This window comes from Tenebrio molitor, chromosome 8 (genome assembly GCF_963966145.1).
Source record: "Tenebrio molitor chromosome 8, icTenMoli1.1, whole genome shotgun sequence".
Lineage (NCBI taxonomy): Eukaryota > Metazoa > Arthropoda > Insecta > Coleoptera > Tenebrionidae > Tenebrio > Tenebrio molitor.
Window position 1 is genome coordinate 1640607 of NC_091053.1, and position 26286 is coordinate 1666892.

Sequence of the window (26286 nt, forward strand, 5' to 3'; positions counted from 1 at the left end):
ACAACAATACTAACTTCTCTTGCAAGAGGAGTGCTCAGTCCCTGAAGATGGTGATGTTAGTTAGAAACTAGGCATGCACACGAGTACAGGGTAGTTTGACGAGGCAGCACTCGTAAAATTGATCGGTTTCGATTATGGTTGTCGGAATTAGAGCCAACTTACCACTTGCGGTGAGGGTAAGAAGTTATCGGTCCTAAACACTATAATTTGGGGGCGCTAATTGTTCTGTTAGTCGCAAACGAGAGGGGGAGAGTGTCTAAGTTTAAATAATTCGTACGATGTAAAAAAAAAATAAAATTAGTTAGTGTGACGGAACTGGGGGGTAAGGTAACGAAACGATTATTCTTCCCCGGGAGAGGTATTTACGGTAGTGACAACTTAAAAACAGTTAACATATCGAAAACAACAATATAACCATGGTGTTGGCGCTGTCGACTTACCTTTACCCTTTGGAGGTCAATAGGGTTCATGATGGTACCCTGGAAGAACTCTACAGTTGTGAAATGTCTCTTGAAGAGACCTTCCAGTTCTAGGTCTGGTGGTTTCCTGCACATTTCAACAGTTAACCACTAAAACAACAACACTGACGCAGGGTTGAAAATTGTATATAAGAGTGTGACACCGTATCTACGATCCATTTTGGGCATACACCAGACCAGCAATATACCATGCAGCAGAAAGGCACTTGTGACTACCCTACTACTCTGCAAAGACGTCTTGCAACTTTCCCCAGAAACTTGCAAACGTCTTTCGATCAAATACGAAAAGAAAAAAAGGAAAATAATCTGTGCGGCGAGGTAATAAGCGAAATTTAATACGAAACACACGGTCCATAAGTACTCCAATAGAATTGTAAAACCCCATCGGTACCTTGACGCGTTCAAGGTCAACGGCATTCATCATCGTCCCCTGAAAAAACTCCACCGTTGTGTAGTGACGTTTCAGCAGCCCCTCCAGTTCCAAATCCGGCTCTTTTCTAGAAACCAACGGCACACAATCATTCAATTGGGGACAGAAGTGCGGCGTACGGCGGCTCTGAATGTGGGGTTAGTTCGGGGGAGCTTCAGGGAGTATCGGTTATAATTAATCATTACGGGGATGACGTCGGTGGGGGAAGTTATTAATGTTTCGGAGGCGGTGTCAGCTGTGGCGTTTCGATCTGTGCGATTTGGGTCTACCAAAATCGCATTTCTCATCTTGGTTCTGATTTTGGCAGACCCTTTTCCGATTTGAGGTTACATTTCCAGAAGCAACAACGTCTTACGCAACATTTCCTGCATTATCTCCCGAAAAGAGAAAAATGTTTGCTCACTTTGGGAAATGAAGGGAATAGAACGTTGGTGCGACCGTTGCGAAGAGAAAAGAAAAAGTTGTACCTGTGCAAGAACACTACTTCAACGTCGACGTCTTCCCTGTCTTCGTGAAGGAAGTCCTTGAGGAAGTGGGAGACGGACTCGTAGGTGATGTGTCCGCAGACCACGATGTGCCTATTTTGGATGAAAATCGGTCAGTATTGGTGCATCGATGGTGGTGGTGGTGGTGATGGCGTCGTTGCACAAAATATCTTTGGGTGAAGATGGAATGGCAAGAGAGAGAGAGAAAGAGAGAGTATTTGGTGCAACGACGGCAAAACGTGATGGTGTGGAACGGTGAGATCACAATCAACTAGCACAAACTATTTGAAAAGAAAGAAAGAAAAAACGGTCGGTGAGTACAGTCGTCGGGAAAACTGTTAGTCAGGTTTTAGTAATCTGGTTAGCGAACCAGCATGCAAGAAAAAGAAAACTCGTCATCACGAACTGACTCCTAAGTTGTTCTTTCTATTCCTAATCTATCATGTACAAGGTGAGCGCCTGTGCACACAGCCTGGCCACGCACAATTGTCTTGTGGCACGATCTCGCATGCCCTCATGCATCTCACTCGCTAAAAGACTGTACCGGCGTCCCGGAGGCGTCGGGGCGTCGCCGCCCCCGGGCTGACGGTCAGGTTGAACGGCTTGAAACACCCACACGAGTCCCGGAAGGAGAACACATCGACACAACAATAAAAACAGACCGTATCGAAGGTGGGAGAACATTAAAAAGGGACGAGAAGCGTGCAGGATAAAATGGTATATATAAACAGCTTGAGGGGCGGCGGGTCTCCATCCGGTGGAAACCCGCCGCCCCCCGGTCTATACTGTTCTGGTCCTCACCTTCTGCCTCTTTCGTTCTTCAGGGTGCCGCCGTACTTTGGTCTAGTCCCGATCAAGTCAATGATCTCGGGGATACAACTCGCAAATATCGCCTAGACGCCAGGACAAGAGACACATTTGGTCGCATTTTTACAGAGAGGCAAGACGGGGGTCGTCGGACCCGCGGCCCCGACGACCCCCAAGCGCTGGGGGGCGGGAGGGGGGGCAGGCCGGAAGACGACGGAGATGGGATTTTATCTCTTTTTAGTCTTTCTCGTACAACTCAAAACATCGACTGACAATGCAACGATAGTCCAATTAGAGGAGCCTTACAGGTCGTTTTAACTGTCATTGAGATTTTCTACCTAGATGGTGTGAATGTTGCTGTCAATGTACAGACACAGGCGTTATTTTTCAGTCATCCTGCACTTTCGTTCGATGCAGCGCGGCCGTGCGTGGCTCTAGCAGGCTGTGCAGGCTTGTTTAGGTGCTACTAATCGACTACGGGACCAGCTATGGTCTAACTAGACTCCAATCATCCCATTCTGTATGCTGAAACGCACACCAGGATGGACACGCTTTGTTAGACAAACGGATTAGTGGATTAAGCATACAGAATGCAATCGGCAATTCGGCTGCTAGCTCAGCATGCCAAACCCAGCAAACACGCATCTCTGTCACGTTGAGTCGTCTTGAATTGTCCCTAGTGTTAGTACAAAACCAAACAACTCTACACCAAGTCAGTGAGACAGGAGACAACATGCAAAACGTACAGAACCAGAAGGGTTAGAGAGACTTCGTTGTGTCTTGGTGTTGCCAGTACTGTTTTTGTCTTGTACGCGACGGCATAACATGAAGAACGTGTTTGCTGGGAGAGTAACCAATTCTAAGAGGTGATTGCTATGAGACCAAAAACGTGACCCTCTACAGATGGTCCAAGGGGTGACACTTTTGGAACAAAACAACGCTAAGAGTTACCGAGTAGCGCAAAGCATAACCCAAGTGCTACAAACTCAGAAAATAATAATCGCAGCGTCATTCCTTGTGGTTATAATAATTATATGTATAAAAAATGGATGGAATATAAGAATAATATGTAGCAGCCTTGGTTTAATACCTGCGTCGTACGTCTTTGCTGTACTTTCCGCCGTACTTGGGTCGATTGGCAGCGAGCTCTGTGATCTCGGGAATCCAGCTGGCAAACACGGCCTAACAACCCACACACCCCATCAGGCTCCTCCTCGGACCCCAATTTTACAAATATGTACTACTCTACGTTTCATGTTATGACACTAACACTAACATACGACAACAACGTTTTGCATCGGTTCGGTTCGGACCGTTGCGTGCACGACACGGTCGTGCACGGAACGGTCGGCACGCATCGTGATATTCTCGATCTAGTAAAGGGGGAGGGGGACGTATCTAGATCCGCACACAAAATCAAACGTGTGTTGTTCTGGAAAAGCGAATCGACAACAAGTCACTGCAAAAACAGGTGGGTTAACTGTGTTAACTGGGACATCGCATTCTACATTCTAGATTTAGTGCACAACGGGTTGCAAGACTGTCAGACACAACTGAACTGAGATTCTCTGGTGGGGGGGGGACAAGTCAAAACAAAACTCGGTGTGCGGGGCTGGCTGTGTCTCAAAAAACTCAAAGTACTAAGTCGGATGACTGGACTGGCATGCGCGTACCGGCTGTACAAGTCGAAAAGTGATTCTGATAGGAAGAAATGTGGTCGCTCTATTTATAAGTTTTGGCAAAAACTCGCCACAATCCGGAAGAATTTTTATTTTAAGCTTGGACCGATTTAGAAGCCACATTTCCTCCGCGTCTTAACAGTACCTCTTTCCATGTTCTCTCTTGTACTCGCCGCAGTATTTGGATCTAGTGCCTACTAGATCTATGATTTCTGGTATGCTACTAGCAAATATTGCCTGGAAACAAACATTCCTGATGCTTTAAATCAGTGTTGTGTGGTGGGGAGAGGTGGCGCGACAGTCGCGCCACCTCTCCGCGTTGGTTAGAGCGCTAACTACAAAGCCGGGATACACATTAAGAAGCACAAGAAGCGTTGTTGCGGTGCCGAGAAGAGTGAAACCATGCAACAGTGGTAGAAAATGTCAAAATACACAAAACAACATCTGCACAAAGAACATCTTCGTACGATAATAACAACAATACCTAAAGATCCCAAGAAAGGTTGCGGACAAAGGGTAATATTTTTTCGTGTGTGTACGGGATAGATCGGTTCATAGGGGTAAATGTAAAACAAATCTGTATATATCACATATGCAGAACTAGTGTGAAGCCGACTTGTCGCAGCTTGCGCACCACTCACTCTTTATTTACAATAGAGAAAAAGAGCAGCTTCAGATTGAGGTAAGCTGCAAAGCACCTGAACATTGCAACATTGCTGTTGTCGGTTTTTAAACTAGAATGACTTCTTTAAGAGAGAGAGTCAGCAGTATGGGAGATCTCCATATTTTCGTGTGTTTAATTTCTGCTCGACACTTACCAATCCGACTAGGAGGAAGAAGACCAAGAAAGTCCTTCCCAGAACTGTGTGACAGTAGACGTCGCCGTATCCCACGGTCGACATGGTCACGATTAAGAAGTACACGCAGGTCCAGTAGGGCAAAGGGTTGGGGTTCTTGAACTCGAGCGGGTCCCCGGAGTTCTCCAGCTGGAACCGCGAGAGTCAAGCCGCGAGAGTCAAGTGGACGCGGTCAAGACGTCCAAGAACTCACCAAGTGGATGATTCCGGCTGCCGTCAGCCAAACTGATATAAAAATCGACACTAACTGAGCAAGTCGTATGGAACTGGAAGTCTTCAGTATGTTGAGGTATTGAAGAATGTCCGGGACAGTCATCAAGCGCAGCGCACGCAGAAATCGAAGGCCTGGAAGGCGAGGGAAACAGTTTTTGCAACAACGTGGACACCTCGCTCCTCACCTATCCACGTGCGGTCCAAGTAGATGGAGACGAAGGACGGGGGTATCGTGAAGTAGTCTACGAATGAGTACATCTCTAGCATAAACCATAACTTATCGCTAGCCGCTATAAACTGCAAAAGAACAAAATTGAAGGACAAGAACGTCCAAGCCACGGCGAAGCAACGGGCACCGAGTCGGGCCGGCTCGCTGGCCGCCACGTACTTACTCTTATTAAAAAATAGACCATAAAAAATATGTTGAAGGCAAGGTCGATTTGTTGCGTGATATTGTTGCTCCATTCCTGGCAGCGCTCCACACCTTCACTGAAAACAATGGAAACGTCATCAGTTCTTTATTTAGCGGCTATGACATTCATCCACGGCGTCTGAGCTTGGTTCGCACCCTCAAAATCTACTGCTACTCACTTTGAGGCATCTATGAAGTAGATGATGAGAGACGCTATGCTGAGAATGAACACCAGCACCACCTGGAACAAGATTTGCAGAGTCACGTGCCGGTTCGAGTGGTATTTGGTGGGATTATTTCGTCATGTCGGAGGACTCGGTAAATATCATAAATTCCTCTGTATTTGCTCTCCACGAGGATGCTGGGAAAGGGAAGTGTTTGCACGTTGCTCAAGACAGAGTGATTTTGAGAATGTCACGTTGATTTTGTATCTCACTGTTGACAAGCAAAATCGGTTTGTGCTGTCATCAATAATCAATTAAATTGTATCGATCGGTAATAATTCGTCGCTCAAATATTACTGTTGCCAAATTGAGCCGGTCTGAGCTGTCAATTTGAATTTGACGAGAACACTCCTATTTGCTCGATTACTCCGATCTTGGGATCAGTTAATTTGTCACGTTGGGGATTTAATTACGTCGCTCCTAATTCGATTATTATCCTTTTTCCTCTGGAAAAATACGAGAGGTGTTATTCACGCCGGTGACTTAATGAACGCGTGGGGCGCTTCGTTATCCTGTTAATATTCGTTGCCGGGGAGTAATTCGCATGCAAATGGACTCCTTTTTTGCCTACGGTTAATTACCGGGGGCGGCGCCGCCACACACAGTGATTGTGTTTGTTTCGGGCCGAAAGGACCAACCCGCATCCATTTTGCACGGAAACATCTGTTTTAATTAGGACTGTGATTTTTAAGGCGAAGGGTGCGAATTAATAATGAGGGATGGGGATGGGACCTGCGCACAAACTCGCGACGAGATGAAATAAATCACAACACTACAGTTAAGGTGATGGTTTGTTTGATTTTCTTTAATTTTGTCCATTATTTACTTTACCGCACGGCGTGCGGTAAAACGTTTGTTGCCGCACAGTGTGCGGTAAACTAGGTCATTACATGAAAATGACTTTATTAAAATAAGGAACGCGTTAGTGTCTTGGGTGAGAAATAAAATTGTTTGAATTATCCCAATCTTTTGCTTTGATGCCTGCAAAAATAAACGATGTAATATCCTCGTAAAATGCAAGCTGTGTATTTGTCAAGATAAGTAGACAACAAGCAAGTTCACTTAGAGTTGCAACTCCCAACTGTTTTGAAGAGCTTAATCCATAGAAAATGATTCAAAAACACGACCTGAATATTTTTCCACTCCTGCTTCAGTGTTATTATTATTTCGCAACAACCTGAAAGCGCTCACTTAGAACATCTCCTAGGACACTCTCAAGATCTCTACCATGAGTTTTTAAGTCATCTTAAACTTAAAGCTTTTGAAAAATGTATCGCTTTGCCTCAGCGACTCCAGGAAATTATCTTTTGTGTGTGATTCTTTTGGACGAGAGCCAGAATGTAGAACTTGGCTCTCTGGTAAATTTTCCAGTCTGGAAGTCGACCATTTATCACGTTCTGTCAACAGCTCCTGGACAAGAGAACATGTTTACGTATCACACTTTGGCAACGGTTGTTTTCGAATTGATTGGAAATGCGAGACCTGTTTCGTCTCGTCTCGGATAAAACCTGATCGATTGTCTAATAAAACAACAAAATAATTCAACGTTATCGATTGCACCATCGAATGGTACCACTCGCAGACGCTTGTCTTATTGATCGGTCCGCCTCACGTGACTGACACTTAAATAACTGACGTGTTTGTCGAATTCGCTTATTAAAAAATTCATGAATATTATCTGCATCATTTTCCGTTTGGTATTTGGGTGCTTTGACCCTCGTGATTGTGAAATCAATTCTTGCGAAACGGTAGCCCAAACATTAGATCTTCAGATAAGCTAAAACAAACAACGGTGCGATTATTTTGGTAGACCATTAGCAATCAACATGCTCATCCAAATTGATTTATAATATATACTCGAGAACACCAAATAAATTAGACCAAATAGGAATAACAATCGATTTGTAAAGCCTGTCAGGTTCAATTACTTATGAAGCAACGAGGAAACAAAATGGCGTCGGGAACAAAGGAAAAGCATTGTTTTTATGACGTCGTGAAACGGAAGCGCACTCGGAAGTTAATATAAAGAGGCGGCTTTGCATTGCAAAGCTCATCTAATCCGTCTGAAAGCTCTCTGGAAACTTTATATAATAAGCATGGACGAGGCATAAAGTCCACCGTACCGAAAGAAATAAATTCACATCTTGCGGTTGCCATTTCCAGTTTTATGTCTCTTTATTTCGTTTGAGAAGCGGCGCTTCCATAAGTTGATCCTTCCGCCATAAGTCAGGTTCTGGTGACGTCACAGTTCAGTCCGCGGTCCGTTCACATTCTTTTGTTAGTCACGAAAGCTGCGTATGAAAAAGAATGTGTGTTCGCTTGAGTTGTGAAGAATGTTGCTGTCGTGGTTAAAAGCTGTTCGTTTTGTCGTGGGCTCCAAAGAGGACAGTTGTAACTCGAGATAAACGAAAACAAAGGACACTCAAGAGTGGTGTCGTTTGACCAGGATCAGTTGCCTGGGAGAATTGTGAAGAAGTGTACAATTAGAGCTCCACTGGGCTAGATCGATTTTCAGTAAATGGAAGTATCCTGTTCAGAGCTTTTTACGTCAGCTCCGTTACAGATGTGCTTTTTTTTAAGTAAAGTTCTGTTTTTGTTTGCATAACAAGTATAAAATCTGTTGGGAAAATCAATTTTATCCAATACCGTGCGGTATTTCCCATTTTAATGACCTACTTTACGGCACACCGTGCGGTAATAGACAGTTTACAGCTTTAATGTGTGTGAAATGTTTCGAAGCAACTTCAAATTGTAGAGAGGAAAATGTATTTAAATGGGAGAAAAATATCCAGGTCACGTTTCTGAATCAGTTTTTTTCGATTAATCTCTTCAAAAAAGTGCCAGTCCAGGAAGTTGCAAAGTTGCAACTCTATTTTTTTTTTATTTCTCCAAATAATCACCCAAGACACTAATGCATTTGGTGCAACGACACAAAATTTCTCCTTATGGTAATAAACTTATTATCCGGTTTTTCTTGCATAACCAGTAAAATCTGTGGTGAGAATTAACTTTATCTATGACCGTGCGATATTTTCTATTTATCCCACGCATTTCAGACAGGTAACAACTTACTTTACCGCACACTGTGCGATAATAAATATCTTACCGCACACCATGCATTACAGTAAAGAATGGAACAATACCACTTGTTGCGTAACTCGTAAGTAACTATTATGAATACAATGAACAATAAAAACATCAGAGAACTAGTGTTTTTACTGTTTTTGTGCTGCGTTTATATCTTCAATTTCATCACTCTTTGTTTTCTGTATTTTAGGAATATAAAGTATAAATGAGATTTTCTGGTTGTAAACATTTTAACAGGAGTTCTTAATGTCAAATAACTTTTGTCAAACTGATTCGCATTGAACGACTGAAAATTTATTGTTTCATTATTCCCACATAATGTATAAATTAACAATCAAACAACAGTTTCGACATTTATTGAAAATAAAATAAATCTTTGATGTGTAATAAAATGGATTTTATTTTCCATTAAGTACATACTCGGATTTGTGATAAATATTTTTAGCATTCTTTTATGTCTTCCATCCTAACTATGCATCACTACATGTTTCATTATATTTGCAAAATTGTTTTTTTTTCAACATCTAAAACATTTCTTCTTTGTGGACGTTGATATCTCTACACGCCTGAGGCGAGAAAGTGACGATTCTACGTTTCTTTCGTATTGTAATAATCTTCTTCAGGGACAGAACGCCACATCAAAAGCTTAAAAAAAGATAATGGACCATTTTGCACTCCTTCCTTAGCTGCTCAAGCATACCTTGGCTTTTAATCATATTCTGAAGGACGAATCCAATATCTGGTACGGGGTGGGTCAGGAAGGATGATGGTACATCCTGAGGGGTGATAAGATCCCCGAAAAAAACCAAGCCCCCTGGTGGGATTCGAACCCGGAACCTCCTGAATGCAAAGTGGCGCTCTATACGCTTGGCCACAGTGCTCGGTGAAGGTGGTTTGCGCTCTTTGCGATTTATATGGAAGAAAGGATGGGGCGTGGCTAAATGATGGGGAGCGACCCATTGATGAGGAACAAGGGGGGGAAGAGTTTTGATCAAAAGAAGCAAACTATGGAGAGTTGCAAAATAATCTGGAGATCTTTGTAGCGGTTTTCAGCGGTGAAATAAATTGAAGGATGAAAGACAAGAACTTGCAACAAGTCAGCTAAGATTTTTGTAAATTTGTGAAGGTGTAGGAATACCTTGAAGAGCAAATAGAAGAAGATTTGTGAAGGGTTGGTTGTTTGATTTTGTGTAAAGCATTGCACAGATAAAACCACTCCCCCAATTGCTGCCCCCGACAAGCTTTCCCCAATTTGTGCCATCTCAAAAACGCAACATCCCCGAAAGGAGGAACCCTTTTGTACGATTCACCCAATTACTCTTCGCCTTCACGCGACCTGTTTACGAACCGTGCGGTAATTGCGTTCCCAACAAATTAACGGACTTGTTTACAAGCGATAAAATTTTAATGCACTTCCTCGGACCGAAATTTTCCAGTCATTCGACTTAATCGAAAGAAAAACGACCGCGCCAAAGATCCGACCAGATAATCAACGGCCAGATCTGACGACACTACCCCGGTGGGCGCCAGATTTCAGTGGCGCCCACCGTGGAGACCTAATTGGACGATAAATCGACGGGATCAAATGCTGATTAAAAAGCAGAGGAATTCAGAGAGGGTGTCCTGGAGGCGGGAGGGTGCGGGATCAATACACCCTCCTGACCCAGTATCCAAATGCAATTTCTGCGGAACAGCGGCGCACCAATTCAAAGGCAACGAAGGACGAAAGTTTCAAATTGCAACAGAAAGGCCAGGGTCGTGTAATAATCGTGTAATAATAGTAATAATAAGAACAAGAAGAAGAAAAATAATAATAAAAAAATTACAAAAAAAATCAGGATAAATTGAAGCATCTCCTTTAAAAGGATCTTACGATGCCTGCAAGGATGTGGAGACAAAAGAAATAATAATAATTAATAATATGAAATAAAATCCTGGGCTGAGTAAGGGTTGGAAAAAGTAAACCGTTTAGAACAGTGTAAAGTTTGAATTTCCCGCCGTTTGACACGAATGAAATTTGTTTATGTTTAATCGGGACATAATTGAACATGTTTGTTTTCAGCAAAAGGTGCCCTTAGATATTTGCTTCGAGAATAGGAATTGTTAAGTTATTCCATTTTTAATGTAAAACATTGCAAACAAAGGAAAAAAGAATGATTTTTTTGGTTCTAAATTTTAGGTTAGCTGTCAACATGCTCCAGTTAATCTACGCTTGAAAAAAGCACAATTGACGGTTTCCAACGCCTTCCCAGCCCAGGATACAATTTATATCAATGATCTTGAGTGTCCTTGAACATGTCAAAACGCGACAGGAGTTCCTGTTGACAGCACAGCCTGGCTGATAAAAAATTGATGACGAAATCCACCGAGAAATAACTTTTTACCTCCGACACAATGTTATTCCAACACACAAGACAAATTTATTTAAAAATAAAGTAAACGCTTCATTATCAGTAGAATCGCGATTACATCTGTGTACCGAGCCAACACGAAACACGTTTCGTCGATTTCGACTCAGATAGCGTCGCTTAAAATTCTTTCCTTGCTAATATCGACGAAACTAAAAGCATGTCATTGCGGCCAAGTCAGTCCTAATGCGTTTTACGAGGCGTCCGGATTTTTTTTATGGTTGCGCCATTCAGGCCTGACTGATACGATCCAATTGCGGATTAGATTTCGTGCGATTTTTTGTGTCTTTCGCTTGTCATGCGAACGTTGCGGAATTATGGGGGCTCCGCGTTTTTCCATTTGGTTGTTTATTGATGATAAACGGGGAACGCGTCGGCGTTTCCACTCGTCCAAAATGTAATTTCGTCTAGAAATGGGTTTCGCTTAAATTGCTTCCGAAGACTGTCGTTTCTAGGGAGATTGTAGAGGGGTTAAATCTGGAGGTCCAGCTGGTCCGTCGATCAAGATATCTTATCACCACTGCAGAACGCAAAAAAAAGAAAATCTACAGTGAATATTTTTATTTTCTGATGCCATTTCAAGAACTTCATAACAAGAACTGGCAGCTTTACAAGAAAAATTGCTCGAAGCTCCCAGAGAATCCTAAGTACACTTGAAACGGTTTTAGACAGTCTGTCTGGGGATCTAAAACTTTTTTTCTTTGAACAAGACAATTTACATCTTCACAGAAAATATTTCTTCAAGCTGTACTAAATTTTCTAAAGCTCCAAATACACTTAGAACGTCTCTTAGTACAATCTTAGGCGGTCTATCTGAATGCGGGGAATATAAAACTTCGTTTTCCTCCAACAAGACAAACTGCACCTTCCTGGAAAATAATTTTCCAAGCTCTACTTAATTCTTGAAAGCTCCAAAATGCACTTAGAACGACTCTCTTAATGGTCTTTGGCATTCTACGCGAATGCTGGGAATATAAAACTTTGTTTTCGTCCAACGAGACAATTTACAGCTTCACAAGAAATATTTCTCCAAGCTGTACTTAATTCTTGAAAGCTCCAAACGCACTTAGAACGACTCTTGGAACGGTTTCAGGCAGTCTATCTAGATGCTGCGACTATAAAGCTTCATTTTTCTCCCACAAGATAATTTACATCTTCACAGAGAATATTTCTTCAAGCTGTACTTAATTTCCGAAAGCTCCAAATACACTTAGAACATCTCTTAGAACGATCTCAGGCAGTCTATCTGAATGCGGGGAATATAAAACTTCGTTTTCCTCCAAGAAAACAAATTGCAGCTTCCTAGAAAATATTTCTCCAAGCTCTACTTAATTCTTGAAAGCTCCAAATGCACTTAGAATGACTCTCGTAATGGTCTTTGGTATTTTGCGTGAATGTTGGGAATATAAAACTTTGTTTTCCTCTTTACAGCTTCACAAAAAATATTTCTCCAAGCTGTACTTAATTCTTGAAAGCTCCAAATGCACTTAGAACGGTTTTAGGCAGTCTACCTGGATACTGGGGATATAAAATTTTATTTTCTTTCAACAAACAAATTTACAGCTTCGTAGGGAATATTTCTCCAAGTTGTACTTAATTCTTGAAAGCTCCAAATGCACTTAGAACGTCTCTTGGAACTGTTTTAGGTAATCTGTCTGGATGACGGGAATATAAAACTTTTTTTTTTCCCTCCAATAAGACAATTTAGAGCTTCACAGAGAATATTTCTCTACGTTGTACTTAATTCTTGAAAGCTCCAAACGCACTTAGAACGTCTCTTGGAACGGTTTCAGGCAGTTTATCTGGATGCTGGGACTATAAAACTTCGTTTTTCTCCCACAAGATAATTTACATCTTCACAGAGAATATTTCTTCAAGCTCTACTTAATTTCCGAAAGCTCCAAATACACTTAGAACATCTCTTAGAACGATCTCAGGCAGTCTATTTGAATGCAGGGAATATAAAACTTCGTTTTCCTCCAAGAAAACAAACTGCACAGCTTCCTAGAAAATATTTCTCCAAGCTCTACTTAATTCTTGAAAGCTCCAAATGCACTTAGAATGACTCTCGTAATGGTCTTAGGTATTTTGCGTGAATGTTGGGAATATAAAACTTTGTTTTCCTCTTTACAGCTTCACAAAAAATATTTCTCCAAGCTGTACTTAATTCTTGAAAGCTCCAAATGCACTTAGAACGGTTTTAGGTAGTCTACCTGGATACTGGGGATATAAAATTTTATTTTCTTTCAACAAACAAATTTACAGCTTCGTAGGGAATATTTCTCCAAGTTGTACTTAATTCTTGAAAGCTCCAAATGCACTTAGAACGTCTCTTGGAACTGTTTTAGGTAATCTGTCTGGATGACGGGAATATAAAACTTTTTTTTTTCCTCCAATAAGACAATTTAGAGCTTCACAGAGAATATTTCTCTACGTTGTACTTAATCCTTGAAAGCTCCAAACGCACTTAGAACGTCTCTTGGAACGGTTTCAGGCAGTCTATCTGGATGCTGGGACTATAAAACTTCGTTTTTCTCCCACAAGATAATTTACATCTTCACAAAGAATATTTCTTCAAGCTGTACTTAATTTTCGAAAGCTTCAAATACACTAAGAACATCTCTTAGACCGATCTTGGGCAGTCTATCTGAATGCGGGGAATATAAAACTTCGTTTTCCTCCAACAAGACAAACTGCACCTTCCTGGAAAATATTTCTTCAAGCTCTACTTAATTCTTGAAAGCTCCAAATGCACTTAAAATGACTCTCGTAATGGTCTTAGGCATTCTACTTGAATGCCGGGAATATAAAACTTTGTTTTCATCTTTACAGCTTCACAAAAAATATTTCTCCAAGCTGTACTTAATTCTTGAAAGCTCCAAATGCACTTAGAACAACTCTCGGAACGGTTTTAGGCAGTCTACCTGGATGCTGGGACTATAAAACTTCATTTTTCTCCCACAAGATAATTTACATCTTCACAGAGAATATTTCTTCAAGCTCTACTTAATTTCCGAAAGCTCCAAATACACTTAGAACATCTCTTAGAACGATCTCAGGCTGTCTATTTGAATGCAGGGAATATAAAACTTCGTTTTCCTCCAAGAAAACAAACTGCACAGCTTCCTAGAAAATATTTCTCCAAGCTCTACTTAATTCTTGAAAGCTCCAAATGCACTTAAAATGATTCTCGTAATGGTCTTAGGCATTCTACCTGAATGCCGGGAATATACAATTTTGTTTTCATCTTTACAGCTTCATAAAAAATATTTCTCCAAGCTGTACTTAATTCTTGAAAGCTCCAAATGCACTTAGAATGTCTGTTGGAACGGTTTTAGGTAGTCTGTCTGGATGACGGGAATTTAAAACTTTTTTTTTCCTCCAACAAGACAATTTAGAGCTTCACAGAGAATATTTCTCTACGCTGTACTTAATTCTTGAAAGCTTCAAGTGCACTTAGAACGACTGTCGGAACAATCTTAGGCATTTTACCTGGATAGTGAGAACATAAAACTTTGTTTTCCTCCAACAAGACAGTTTACAGCTCCACAAAAATATTTCTGCAAGCTGTACTTAATTTTCGAAAGCTCCAAGTTCACTTGGAATGATTTTCGTAACGATCTTAGACAGTCTAGCTGAATGCTGTGAATATAAAACTTTGTTCTCGTCCACAAAGAAGCTGTACTTAATACTCTAAAGCTCCAAATGCACTTTGAACCGTTTTTAGGGAGTCTACCTGGATGCTGGGAATATAAACGAATTTTTTTCCCTGCAATAAGCCAATTTGTCGAAAATCCCCCTTTATCGACTCGACTCCGTTGCAGTCTCTCTCGCTCGATTGGAGCAAGAGGGAGAAGGAATCTGGGCCAACCATATATTATTAAAATTACGCCAGAGCGCTTGTCCTGTCAGGATAATTAAAACGTTGGGTGAAAACTCGTCAAAACGGCAATCCGGCCGAATTGCATTATTTTAAGCTCGGCAAACGTATAAATACGTCTCAACCGACTAAATTTATCCGACGTTCTATTTCGGTGTCACCGAAGATGTTACAACTTGAACAGAAGAACGGTGTCGAGAAACGTCGCAATCGGACAAAGCCGACGCGATCGACGTCGACACGATAAAAATAAAAAATGTTTATGGTGCGTCTTTGATGATCCACCATTCAGAAATAACGACGTCGAGGGGTGCCGAGACGTGTCCGACTTGTTGTTGGCCAATCGATCTAATCAAATCTCAGATAACTTTTTTATGACGGCTCGGTTTCAATGACTGCCGACCATATGGCCGTAAAATGGCCGAGTTATTAGGCATAAAATCAGCACGAAAGTGAGCAGCGAAGGGGAGTTGTTAAAAGAGTTGCGTGTCGGGGCTCTGATTGTGATTAATCGCTTTCTGAAAGGTGGCTTCCGCGACCAATCAGTCGTGTCTTTTCCAGGAGCACAACAGACTTAAACCCTATTGAACGCGGATAGACCAGAATAAATCGCAAACGAGCTCGTTACAGCTTCTTGTTTGCTTTGTAAAAAGGTTGATGTTGAATCTAAAAATTAATGGACCAATAAACGAGATAATGTGGTCTGGATCTGCACGCAAGGTCTTGTCTAGATTCAGTTCAAAGAACTACTCGAAAGAGCAAAAAGTCTACAATTGAATGTGGGTTTTGATTTTCTTCAAGAAAAGTAGCATCAAGAGAAACAATATGTCTCGAGATCGTACTACTGTCACAAATCTGTCACAAAAATTTTGACAAACTGCAGAAAAAATTGGTTTTTGCGCAGTTTGAGGTGTCAAAAATAAAAATCTCTTCTTTTTACTACACTTTATTTTACCAAGAATGAGTGTTTTAAAATTAGAAAACATCTTATTTTTCACCAAATCAATTTTGAATCAAATTCGAAATTTTTGGAATTTTGAAAACACAATACATACAAAAAATACTTATTTTTTATTAGTTGGCAAAAATTGCAGAGCACAAATGCGTTGAAAACCCCCAGTGGGAAATATTTAAATACCTTCAATAATAATTTGAGTAATTTATGACTGGGCTGTCCCAAGCGTTCCAACCCTCATAAAACTATTAGTACGTTATAAAAACTTGCACAAGTCGTTTCCAAATACCGTTTCTTACTATTTAACTTCTTCTCTATCTCTCAAAAATTTCCAAATTTGCAAAATCTTCATTTCTCTTTAACAAAAATGCACTCATACATCACAGTTCTAATTTTTTTCTGTTCCCGAATCTATTTTCGTCATTCCACCAGTTAAATTTTTATCATTTAATAGTTCTACTAAAAATACTCGCATTATGTATTTTGCAACAGTGAGTCATAGATACACAATGGTACCTACGCTTTGACATTACATTTGATTGTTGAAAAATTTATGCCAACAGGTAATGTAATATGCTCACTTGATTACTTATTTATGCAACGGAATTCAAACATGCTCTATCCAGTTAACTAGTATCAAGTCAAATTTATTTGAACAATGAGTAATAAAGTTAGATATTTGTTGCTGTAACTGCTGTAATGACAAACAAAATTTCGTTGTAACTATTTTGTAATCGAATAAGTACAGTAATGTCAGTACGTGTATCGACTTTATGTAAATTTATTGCTCATGCACTATCATGAATAATTGACCAGCCTTAATATCCTGATAGATCATTATTCCTTTTATAGGGTAGAGAATTGGATTACCGTGTCGAAGCTTGGATGTAAAGGATCTAGACGAAGACGACATTTCCATCCTGCAAAATGCTTTTTAAGTTTTTACAGTACATTTGCTCTATTTAGTGGCGTATTTGTACGATGGGTTGCATAAAATCCAGGCGACATAACAATTGTCTTCGTGTGCTCTACATTCAACAGACAAGGATTTGTTCTAGCACCAATGAAATATTGGTATCGTGCTGAATAAAATTATTAAAGTCCGTTGGAAATATTTTGGGTGAAATATTAGTTGATAAAATTGTATAAATGCTCAGGATCGATTGTCGTGGGTGAGTTTTGACGTTTGTGATTATTTCTATGGTATTGTCACAATGTCGGTAAAATATTTAGGTTATGATTGATTAAATGAACGGAAACGAGTTGTTTGAGGAGGATGTCGTGACCACAACAAGCGATAAAATATGTAAATTGGGATTTGCTAAAGAGCAGGAAGGAGAGAAACGTCGAAACAATTCGTAATCAGAAAAGTGAAAAGGAGACGTTTTGGAAGGATTCCAACAACATGAAGGTACCGACTCTGGATTAATAATAAATTGTTGTATTCGGCGCAAAGTGGTGAAATATTTGTAAGACTGGAAGGTCCCCCGGGGATCGATAATAATTTATTAATGATTGGTTCAGAATGTCGCTTTTGAATAACATGACGGGGTCCTTATCGATTGAGAAAAGTGGTGTGTGCAAATAAAAATGTGTTGGTAGTACTGTGAGGGTGGTCATCCATCGACAGGTGTGCCAAAAACGGTGTTTTGACATTTGGACGCGGGGGTGGGTGTAACCTTGCGGGTCCGGTATCGACGTAATAAAGTGAAAGAGAGAAGAAAGTGTCGCGGGGGCGGTGATCGCCGCCAGACGGCATGTCGCTCACCAGTATCCTTCCGGTGGTGGTCTGTCCCGAGATGAGCTCTCCCGCCCAGTCCTTGGCCTCGGTCATGAACGTGCCCTCGAACTCCTGCTTGCCCTGCCTGGCAGCCTTCTGCTCCTTCTGCTTGGGGTCGTTGGGCCCATACTGGACCTCCTTCCGGCAGCAGAGGAAGGCGAACAGCCGCCACACCAGCACGATGAGGAGGCCGGCCAGGAAGGTGAAGATGCTGGACAAGAGGAAGCACCAGTATTTCCGCTCATCGAGACAGGTGTCCGGTGCGTCGGTACTGGAGATGGGCGGCTCGTTCGCCGCCTCTTCGCTCGTCATCCCGCGCGAGGAGGCATCCACTCGCGCCCGCTACCACTCACCGAGGTGGTCGCATTCGAGGAACGTCGTCGGCCGACAACACCGTCACAGCTCCGAGAGCAACTGACGCGACGCCGACGTCGCCCCGCTCCGCTGATGCGGCAATCAATACGACGGGACGCCCGAGCGGCGTGCGCCGAAGGAGACGCCAACGGCGGGACCACAGAGGCGGCGGCACCCAAGAGACGCCGATGGGGACGAGCTAATTACCTCCATCGACGAAGAAAATTTATAGCTCTGACGAACTAGAAACATTTCAGACACGAGCGTGCGATATATCCTCCTAATCGCACGCATTTCACACAGGTTATGACACACTTTACGCCACGCCGTGCGCCAATTAACGATTTACAGTTTACACACCTTGCGTTCAGGTTCAGGTAGGTTCTAAGAGACAAGGAGTGAAGCTTCCCAAAATAATAATAATATTGAAGCTGGACTGGACAACTCCACTTATGGAGAAGAAAATTATTTGAATCAAGAATTATTTCTAATCTTTCCGAATCTCTTCAAAACAGTATCACTTTCAATTTCTGACAGGTGATGACTTATTTTACGACACACTGTGCGGTAATAAATGTTTTCCCGCACGCCGTGCGGTAAAGTAAAGAATGGAAGAAACTACAGAAAACTAAACAAATTATTTGTCTTGTGATTTTTCAGGGACAAAAACTAATAATGACGAACAATCACCACTCTTTTTTTTATTCAAATGAAACAGAGTGGGTTTTAAAATATTTTGTGCAATCGTAGAAAAATGTTTGTACGCCACACATTATTATCTCACTTGTGTGATTACATAAATTCGGTCGCGGCCTCATTGTGCGATAATAATGTGTATATCCCACTTGTTGCGTAAATAACTATTACATCGTCTATGTACATAATAATAAAACAATGTTAGAAATGATCTAAGCTTGTAAAGACTAATTGTCTCACGTAGTGAAAGTAAAGACCATCCTCTCTTTTTTATCAAGTTTATTCCTATTTTTATTCTTCTGCGCGGACACGCCCACAGGTCCTTCTACTGCCAATTCTTCCAGTCTGTGTCGTCCATTAAAATGGACACAGTTCTCGAACATAAATTTGTCAAATTAGATTCTCAATTAAATCTTCTAATTTGAATGTAACGTGATGATATCGAATTAAAATTGTCTCATCGGAACGTTAATAAATCGCAACGATGTAACATGGTAATGAATATAAAGCGTTGTTGACCGGGACAATAATTATTGCGTAATAAATCATGTCATGTGATCGAGAAAATCATGGCAGGGCGTAAGAAATGCAATAAGGTAGTTATGCAAGTTTGTTTGATAATATTATGTTTGTCACGATTGTGTAAAAGAACTTATCAAATCCTCGTGAATGAAACTCAACTTTTCATTCAAAGTTTTGCGCTCCACCTGAAATTTCGTTATCTGAATAAATTGTTGTGACAGTTCATTTTCCAACTGAACACAAAAAACGGAAACTGCTTTATCAAATCATTTAGTAAAGATTGAGAGATTTCGAATGTGTATTACATTTTTTGACACCCTTAACGAAAACAGTAATTTTACGTGGGTACTCACAAGGGGACGAAAAGTAATTCTTTTTCGGACCCGAGTTTCTTTATTTATTTCTTGACTTGCAGAAATTGAAAAGCTCTTACCTTGTGATTATATTTACTCAAAAATCAATAGACACGGTAAAAACAGGATATCAGCTTCGTAGAAGAAAAGAATGGAAAACTATTGACAGAAAAGTGAAGAGGGCGCTTTACAAGAATGTGGAATTCGGAAATTGGGAAACTATTGGTACAAAGAAATAAGAACTGGAGAGAAATGGAAGTGTTAGCACAAGATAGAAAAGAGTCGAATAGAATAGAATAGACGCACCTCTTATCTTGGCAGAGGCAGGACCGTAATCTGCCTCCGGACTCGTTTGCGCGCAATATACCGGGTGTTATTGAAATGCGTGCACAAATTTTAATCACGAGCTACTGGCTTCATGTAGAACTCGGAAAAAATATTTAAAATGGCATTTATTTTTTGAGCTACAATTTTATTAAATTGCTTTTGGTTTTCTACGTTGTCTTACAACCCCGTAGGTAAAATTTCAGCACATTTTAAAAATACACCCTGTATATCATGTTTTATAAAATGTACGCCAATGCGAAGTAACCTATAGGAAATATGTTTTAAAACAAGGAAACCGCATTGGTGTACGTTTTATAAAATATGATATACAGGGTGTATTATTAAAATGTGCCGAAATTTTACCTACGAGGTTGTTTGACAACGTATAAGACTAAAAGCAATTAAAAAAAATTGTAGCTCAAAAAATAAATGTAATTTTTCCGAGTTCTACATGAAGCCAGTAGCTCGTGGTTAAAATTTGTGCACGCATTTCAAAAACACCCTGTAGAACGTTCCAACTGTGTCAAAAATCAGAAAATTATTAGTCCTGATGAAAATCGATCAAATAAATCATGTTCAATGATAAATCATTTCGCCGCCCCCTCCAGAGCCGCCGCTGCGTTCGCACGTTCTACTGTACATTTTCAATTTTCAAATAAACAACCAACGCCATCCAGCTAACCCAATTACGCGTGCAAACCCACAAGAATAGTCCATTGTTTGCATAAATATTTACGAATAAATCGAGCGATTGAAAGAAATATTTTAATGGATCATTGAAAAACGCGCCGCTCTGTATATTTTTAATATGGCTTTGTGTATTTACATTGGCTGACGACTAGACGTTGGTGTTAAGTGCTCGCACTCGACGGATCTCATCATTATTAATTTTTTTTATTAACTCGCACCTCTGACAAATCCAGATGGATTTGGGGTCATCAAGACTAGTCGAAGGTCGTTCCTGTAAACGGAGCCAAATACACAATAGTCTTTAAATGGACGCCGACCCCGTGATCTATCTTTTTATTTTCAACGTGATTAGACCGCACCTGTTACACCAGTCCTGCGTATTTACCAACGCACGACTCGTTGGGGGCTTTTTGACACATGACGTAGCCATTTATTGACACTTTACAAACACAATATCTAGTCCTAAACGCGAATCAGATACACCGTGCGATGTACCCTATTTATCACACTCGCTTCAGACTGGTAAGGATTTACGTTACCGCACTCTGTGCGGTAATGGTTGTTTTACCACACGACTTGCGATAATAATTATCTCTTGCAATTATTCTTGTTTTCTAAAGTATTCACCATTCAATCCGATTGATATATTTACACATTTGAGGATCGATCTTTGTTAAAAATGATTTTGTCCTTTAAAACTACGGTTCTTGAGATTCCGTTTCTTTCGGAGAAAAATGAGACGTATCTAACTGTCCTCGGTTTGCACATTTCAATACGAAGTAAATTAACGCAAATTGTTTCCAGTTCAGAACGGCCACTTATCTTTCAAGGCCTGTTCGGTAAATCACAGACGTCAAAATTATACCGATTCATGGTATAATTCTGTCAAGGTGAATGATTATAAATTTGCAACAAAAACAAGCAAACACGTGATTAAAGTACTTGGTCTTCGTATTATCTGCAGGGGAAAAATTCAAGTTTTTAGTGTGACTCACTGCGTCGTTGCTCGGAACATTTTTTTGAATATCTTGTTGCTAAATCAAATTCAAATCTGGTCGGAGTGAATAATATGTAACTTATTTGTGTAAAATCTGGTTTTTCGCTGGTTTAAATCGTTATGCGGCACGCGATATAATTTAGGAAATCATTTATTTTTCAAAAATTTACATTTTTGGTTTGTCGTTTAGATTTTCTTTTTGTCTCGAGTGTTGAAGAAAAGCGTTGTGGATCTAGGGTCAAGGACACTGCGAAAAATTACGCTGGTCCGCATTAATATCTTCCTTTTAGGCGTTTTTTTTTTAGTTGGAATTTTTGTTTTTATAATCATTTACATTCTTCTACCAGACATTCCTTTTAGACTGAATTATCCTTTACACTATAATAAGAATAAATACTGCAAATACCTACTTAAGTAGTTTACAAACTTTCTTTGTTATTTTAATTTTATCAATAAACCAATAAAAGTATTCACAAAGCAATATTTCAGTTTTTGACGCAGTAGCAAGCATTCCGTGAATTTTGAAAATCATGTCTTTGCTTTCTTCATCCCACAGCGACTCTACGACAAACTCTGTGAAGAGTTCTTGCTAAGAAAGTTGTATAAAAAAAAAAACATATTTTGTTCGACACTGTCAGAATTTTCTCCTGTGTGAACGGATTTTGATAAATGTCACAACTTGTCAAAACGAAACGTCAAGCGAATTTTAAAGATTTCAAGCGATTTGGAGCCTTTCAGGTGCTCGTCGAACAAAAAAAACGTTGTATTCAACTAATTCGTGTGTAAATTGGGCTCTTTATGCCACTCGTTGGTCTTTAAAACCAAAAATGCCAAAAAAGCCCAATTTACACACGAACTCATTAAATAACTACTGTTTTGTATTGTTACTAAAGTAATGTTAACAACAAGGTGCCTTATACTAATTTTATTATAATTACTGAATCATTGTATTTTATTAAAAATGGCGAGGGGAGAATGAAAAGTTTAATAGGTAGGTACAAAGCTCTATTGCGAAAGCTAGAAGTTTTTAATCACCTCGGCTTCGCTTACGCTTCGCCTCGGCAATTTAAAAACACCTCGCACCTAAAAGTAAACTTTCGCAGCTTGTAATGTAAATAACTACATAGGTATTTACCGGGTGATAAAGAAGGACTGTTTAAGTTGGCAATACAATTAAGAACATTTTTTTTATTCGGCTATTTACAACACTGCAACCGGATATGGGATATGTTTTGTGGGTTTATTTGACAGATATCTGACGTAGCATTAATAACGACAAAATGGTAGGTTATGAGAGTAAAAATTAACGCCAAAAAGAAATCAAAGTTGGAATTCGGAATAATAGTCTAAAAATTAACTAAAGGAAATTCTCGAAGTGCTCCCCATTTTGCTTTAAACATAAATTAACTCTTCTCTCGAACGACTCACCAGCATGTTTAATTTAATTTGAAATGTCAAATTTGACTTGTCACTGATGCAGCTGTCAGCGTGAAGCGGTCAACAACCGGAAGTTACTCCAGTTGTACCATTTAAAAATAAAATTCAGCATTACCAACTTAAACAGTTCTTCTTGATCATCCCATATTATAGTACCAAATAAAATTCCAACGTCCTTGGTTACAACGATACGGCCAGCGCCACCTAGATCGGAAGAAACGTATCGCAGTTGCCACGACCAATGAAGTCCCCTTTAAATGACAGCTGTTTCGGTCGGCACAACAGGCAACAGTCACAACGGTAAAGCTGGAATCAGGCCTGAAAACTAATTATGGAACGTGGGTGGCCAAGTTCCAAATTAGTTAAGGCTCACGTTTACTAGATGGCGCTAATCAAAAATGGTCAAACATAGATAAAATAAAATACTACATATGTTCTTATTTTATCTATGCCTTCAGCACCCTTCAGATTCTTTGCCCTTGCGCCTTGCCCTTCAGTTTCAGTAAAACATGGCAGATTGCGTTCTGGAGAGAGTATGTTAAGTATGTTCTGTGGTGGAATCTATCTTGTGTTAATGTGTTTTGTCTTGTGTGTTATTCGTTATTTCTTTGTTTTACACTTTATTAAAAGAAAGACAATACTTTCACATCCAAAACATTTTTGGTAGTATTTAATTAATAGAATATATCGAGCGATCAAATTAATTTGTAATCGAGTCATCTATGGATTTGAATCCGTATGTCTTTTGCGAGATCTAACCTGTGTTTCAAGCTGTATTTATTGGAGCGTGGAGTTCAAGTAACGACATACGACTTCGGATTCATGGATAACTCGATTACAAATTAATTTGATCGCTCTTTAGTTATTTGTACAACTAACGGGCCTTCAAATAAATTTATATTTAGAGCAACCTATGGAGATTTAATTGTTTGCAACATTTTTCCAGCGTAGAAAATGACACAAGAAACGTCTTGACATTTTAACGAAATAAAATTAGGTTAGAAAATATTTTTAATTTTTGTAGTGCATTCTCCCTATTCCCCCTCCACAGAATATGACAATGTGAAATTGGGAAAAAGATGGAAAAAGCTTACTATGTAACCTGTGTAACTCCGGAGAATAATTGGTTACCTACAAAAATTACTTTACACTGTTAAAAGAATTAGAATGTCGCCTACGCCTACTCTAAATATATATTTATTTGAAGGCCCGATAGTTATGAAAGGTCATACTTTTTTTCACGAAATTGCAGATTGATTAACGAGGGCGTAGCCCGAGTTAATCAAGAAAATAAGTGAAAAAAAGACTTTCATAACGTGTTGTACACATTATTTTTTGCATATCGAAAAAAGTTGAGAAATTTAGTCTAAAAGGATTTATGAAAAATTATCAAAAAATAATAGGTATGCTTTGACAATCATGTCCAAGGAGATGGAACAAAGTGATGCAAAAAAGTACTACTTTCGGTACGATTTTGCGTGTAAAAAAGTGCCACTTCCAGTACGATATGTAAAAAATTATATTTTTGCACGACCTGTATACTTTACTCCCTGATTGTATGGAGTAAACCGGGTCTTTTTTCCCCTTGGGCAAAAAACCATAACCAATTCAACCTTTTATGATACATATTTATTTCGAACTAAAAAAAGTTTTAGAATTTGGTGATTTTTTAAATTAATTATAATGAATTACCACCTCTTAAGCTGAGTAATGCATCAGACAAAAATGGTACAATTTCTGCATAGTTTGGCTTCAAAAATGTTAATATTAAAAATTAATGAAAAAAATCGTTGCGACGAAAGTAGAGCAACATTTCTATGATTGATGATTTTATTTAACTTATCGAAAACAACAATTGAACATTAAAAAATAACAATTATATCAATAGTACTACTCCAATAATTAATGGAATATCCATTATTATTTATAATCGCTCTACAGCGCCGTGGCATTTAGTAAATCAAATTTTGAATGGTATTCTCTGGAAGATTTGCCCAAACTTCATTAATTTTTTCAAGCAATGCCTGTGTACCTATTATTAGGAAATCGAGTTGTGCGAATTCGACGTTCTACCTCGTCCCATAAGTTTTCGATCGGGTTGAGATCTGGAGACTGTGCTGGTCATTGCAAAATCTCAACATCACTGAAGAACTGAATATTGAAAAGGTGGATAGAACAACAGGAACTGAAATTGCAACGGAGGTTCGCGTTGCAATGGCCTGTGCTGAGAAGAAAGGCACCAATTCATTTGTTGAAAAAGCTATTTGTTGTCACTTAACATTGTCACATTTTGTTAACTTCATCTCCAAAATATTTCGGTTTACGTAGATTTGCATTTTCAAGAATGATCTATACTATCTCTAGTAAAAATAGTGTTTTGCTCTTTTGTATGATAGATTTGGTTGTCTAATAAAAAGGTTTTTAAGTAATAAGCCAAGCCCTAAAACAAATAAAAATTTCTTCTCCGGAATCCCAACTATTCTAAAAATGGAATGCTTTTGAAAAAATACTGGAGATTTGTTTCTGAATGAAATGCTTGAAAAGCCAAGCTTAGATCAATTTTCCATAAAATGCTTTGGGTTAACTCATAATGCTCATATGCTAAGAAATCGTTTGTCATCGCGGGAGGACTCATACCGCCTAATGATATGAGGTTTTCAAATTCATTATCCTGATAGTGCGGAAGGATCGTTCTGGCCATATGTCATATGTCATCGCTGATTATGAAGTTATCATCACACTCACATGGAAGGTGAAGGTCTTCCATCTGACATCAGTACTTATTGAGAAATTTTTCAAGTGAAATAAGCAAAGTAGACCCATTAATAGGCTTTTTGTAACTTAGTTTTGTTTTCAACACGAAGACGAACGAACGGCCTACCCGTGTGAAATGAAAAATTTGAGAAGTCTGATTGGGCGACAGCTGTGTGTTTTTATTTTGCACACAGGCCGATGATTAACGCTGTCTACCTTTCCGCGCAACGGCATAATTGTTTTGTCCGCAGCTAGAGTGCTTTGCCGAATGATATTTGAAGTTTTAACTTGACGTTTGCACCGTTAGCAAGTGGAAGAGAGAATATAATACTACAGCGTAATCAACAATGACTGAGTCTGTTGGCAATGAAACAATTGAAAAATATTGGTGTTTTTGTGTTTCGTAATTGGCACTGACCGGATGTTTTAACTTGACACGACATTAAAAAAAAATTAGGTT

The 26286-nt window shown here is 39.6% G+C and overlaps 1 protein-coding gene across 3 annotated transcripts in view; it reads right to left on the bottom strand.

Moving 5' to 3' along the window:
• Positions 1 to 18195, bottom strand: part of slo (calcium-activated potassium channel slo) — a 28292-nt gene extending 10097 nt beyond the window's left edge. For 2 of the 3 annotated variants that reach the window (XM_069056491.1, XM_069056490.1), the window contains exons 1-9: positions 17685 to 18187; positions 5542 to 5603; positions 5343 to 5439; positions 5136 to 5247; positions 4931 to 5082; positions 4699 to 4866; positions 2196 to 2287; positions 1377 to 1487; positions 441 to 546 (exon numbers count right to left, since the gene is read on the bottom strand). In XM_069056491.1, the coding sequence (XP_068912592.1) occupies positions 441 to 546; positions 1377 to 1487; positions 2196 to 2287; positions 4699 to 4866; positions 4931 to 5082; positions 5136 to 5247; positions 5343 to 5439; positions 5542 to 5603; positions 17685 to 18008 (1224 nt within the window). In that variant the 5' untranslated portion in view covers positions 18009 to 18187. Of the gene's footprint in view, positions 1 to 440; positions 547 to 1376; positions 1488 to 2195; positions 2288 to 4698; positions 4867 to 4930; positions 5083 to 5135; positions 5248 to 5342; positions 5440 to 5541; positions 5604 to 17684 lie in introns of all 3 variants that reach the window. The other variant, XM_069056492.1, reaches the window with a different exon arrangement.
• Between the last annotated feature and the right edge of the window lie 8091 nt (positions 18196 to 26286).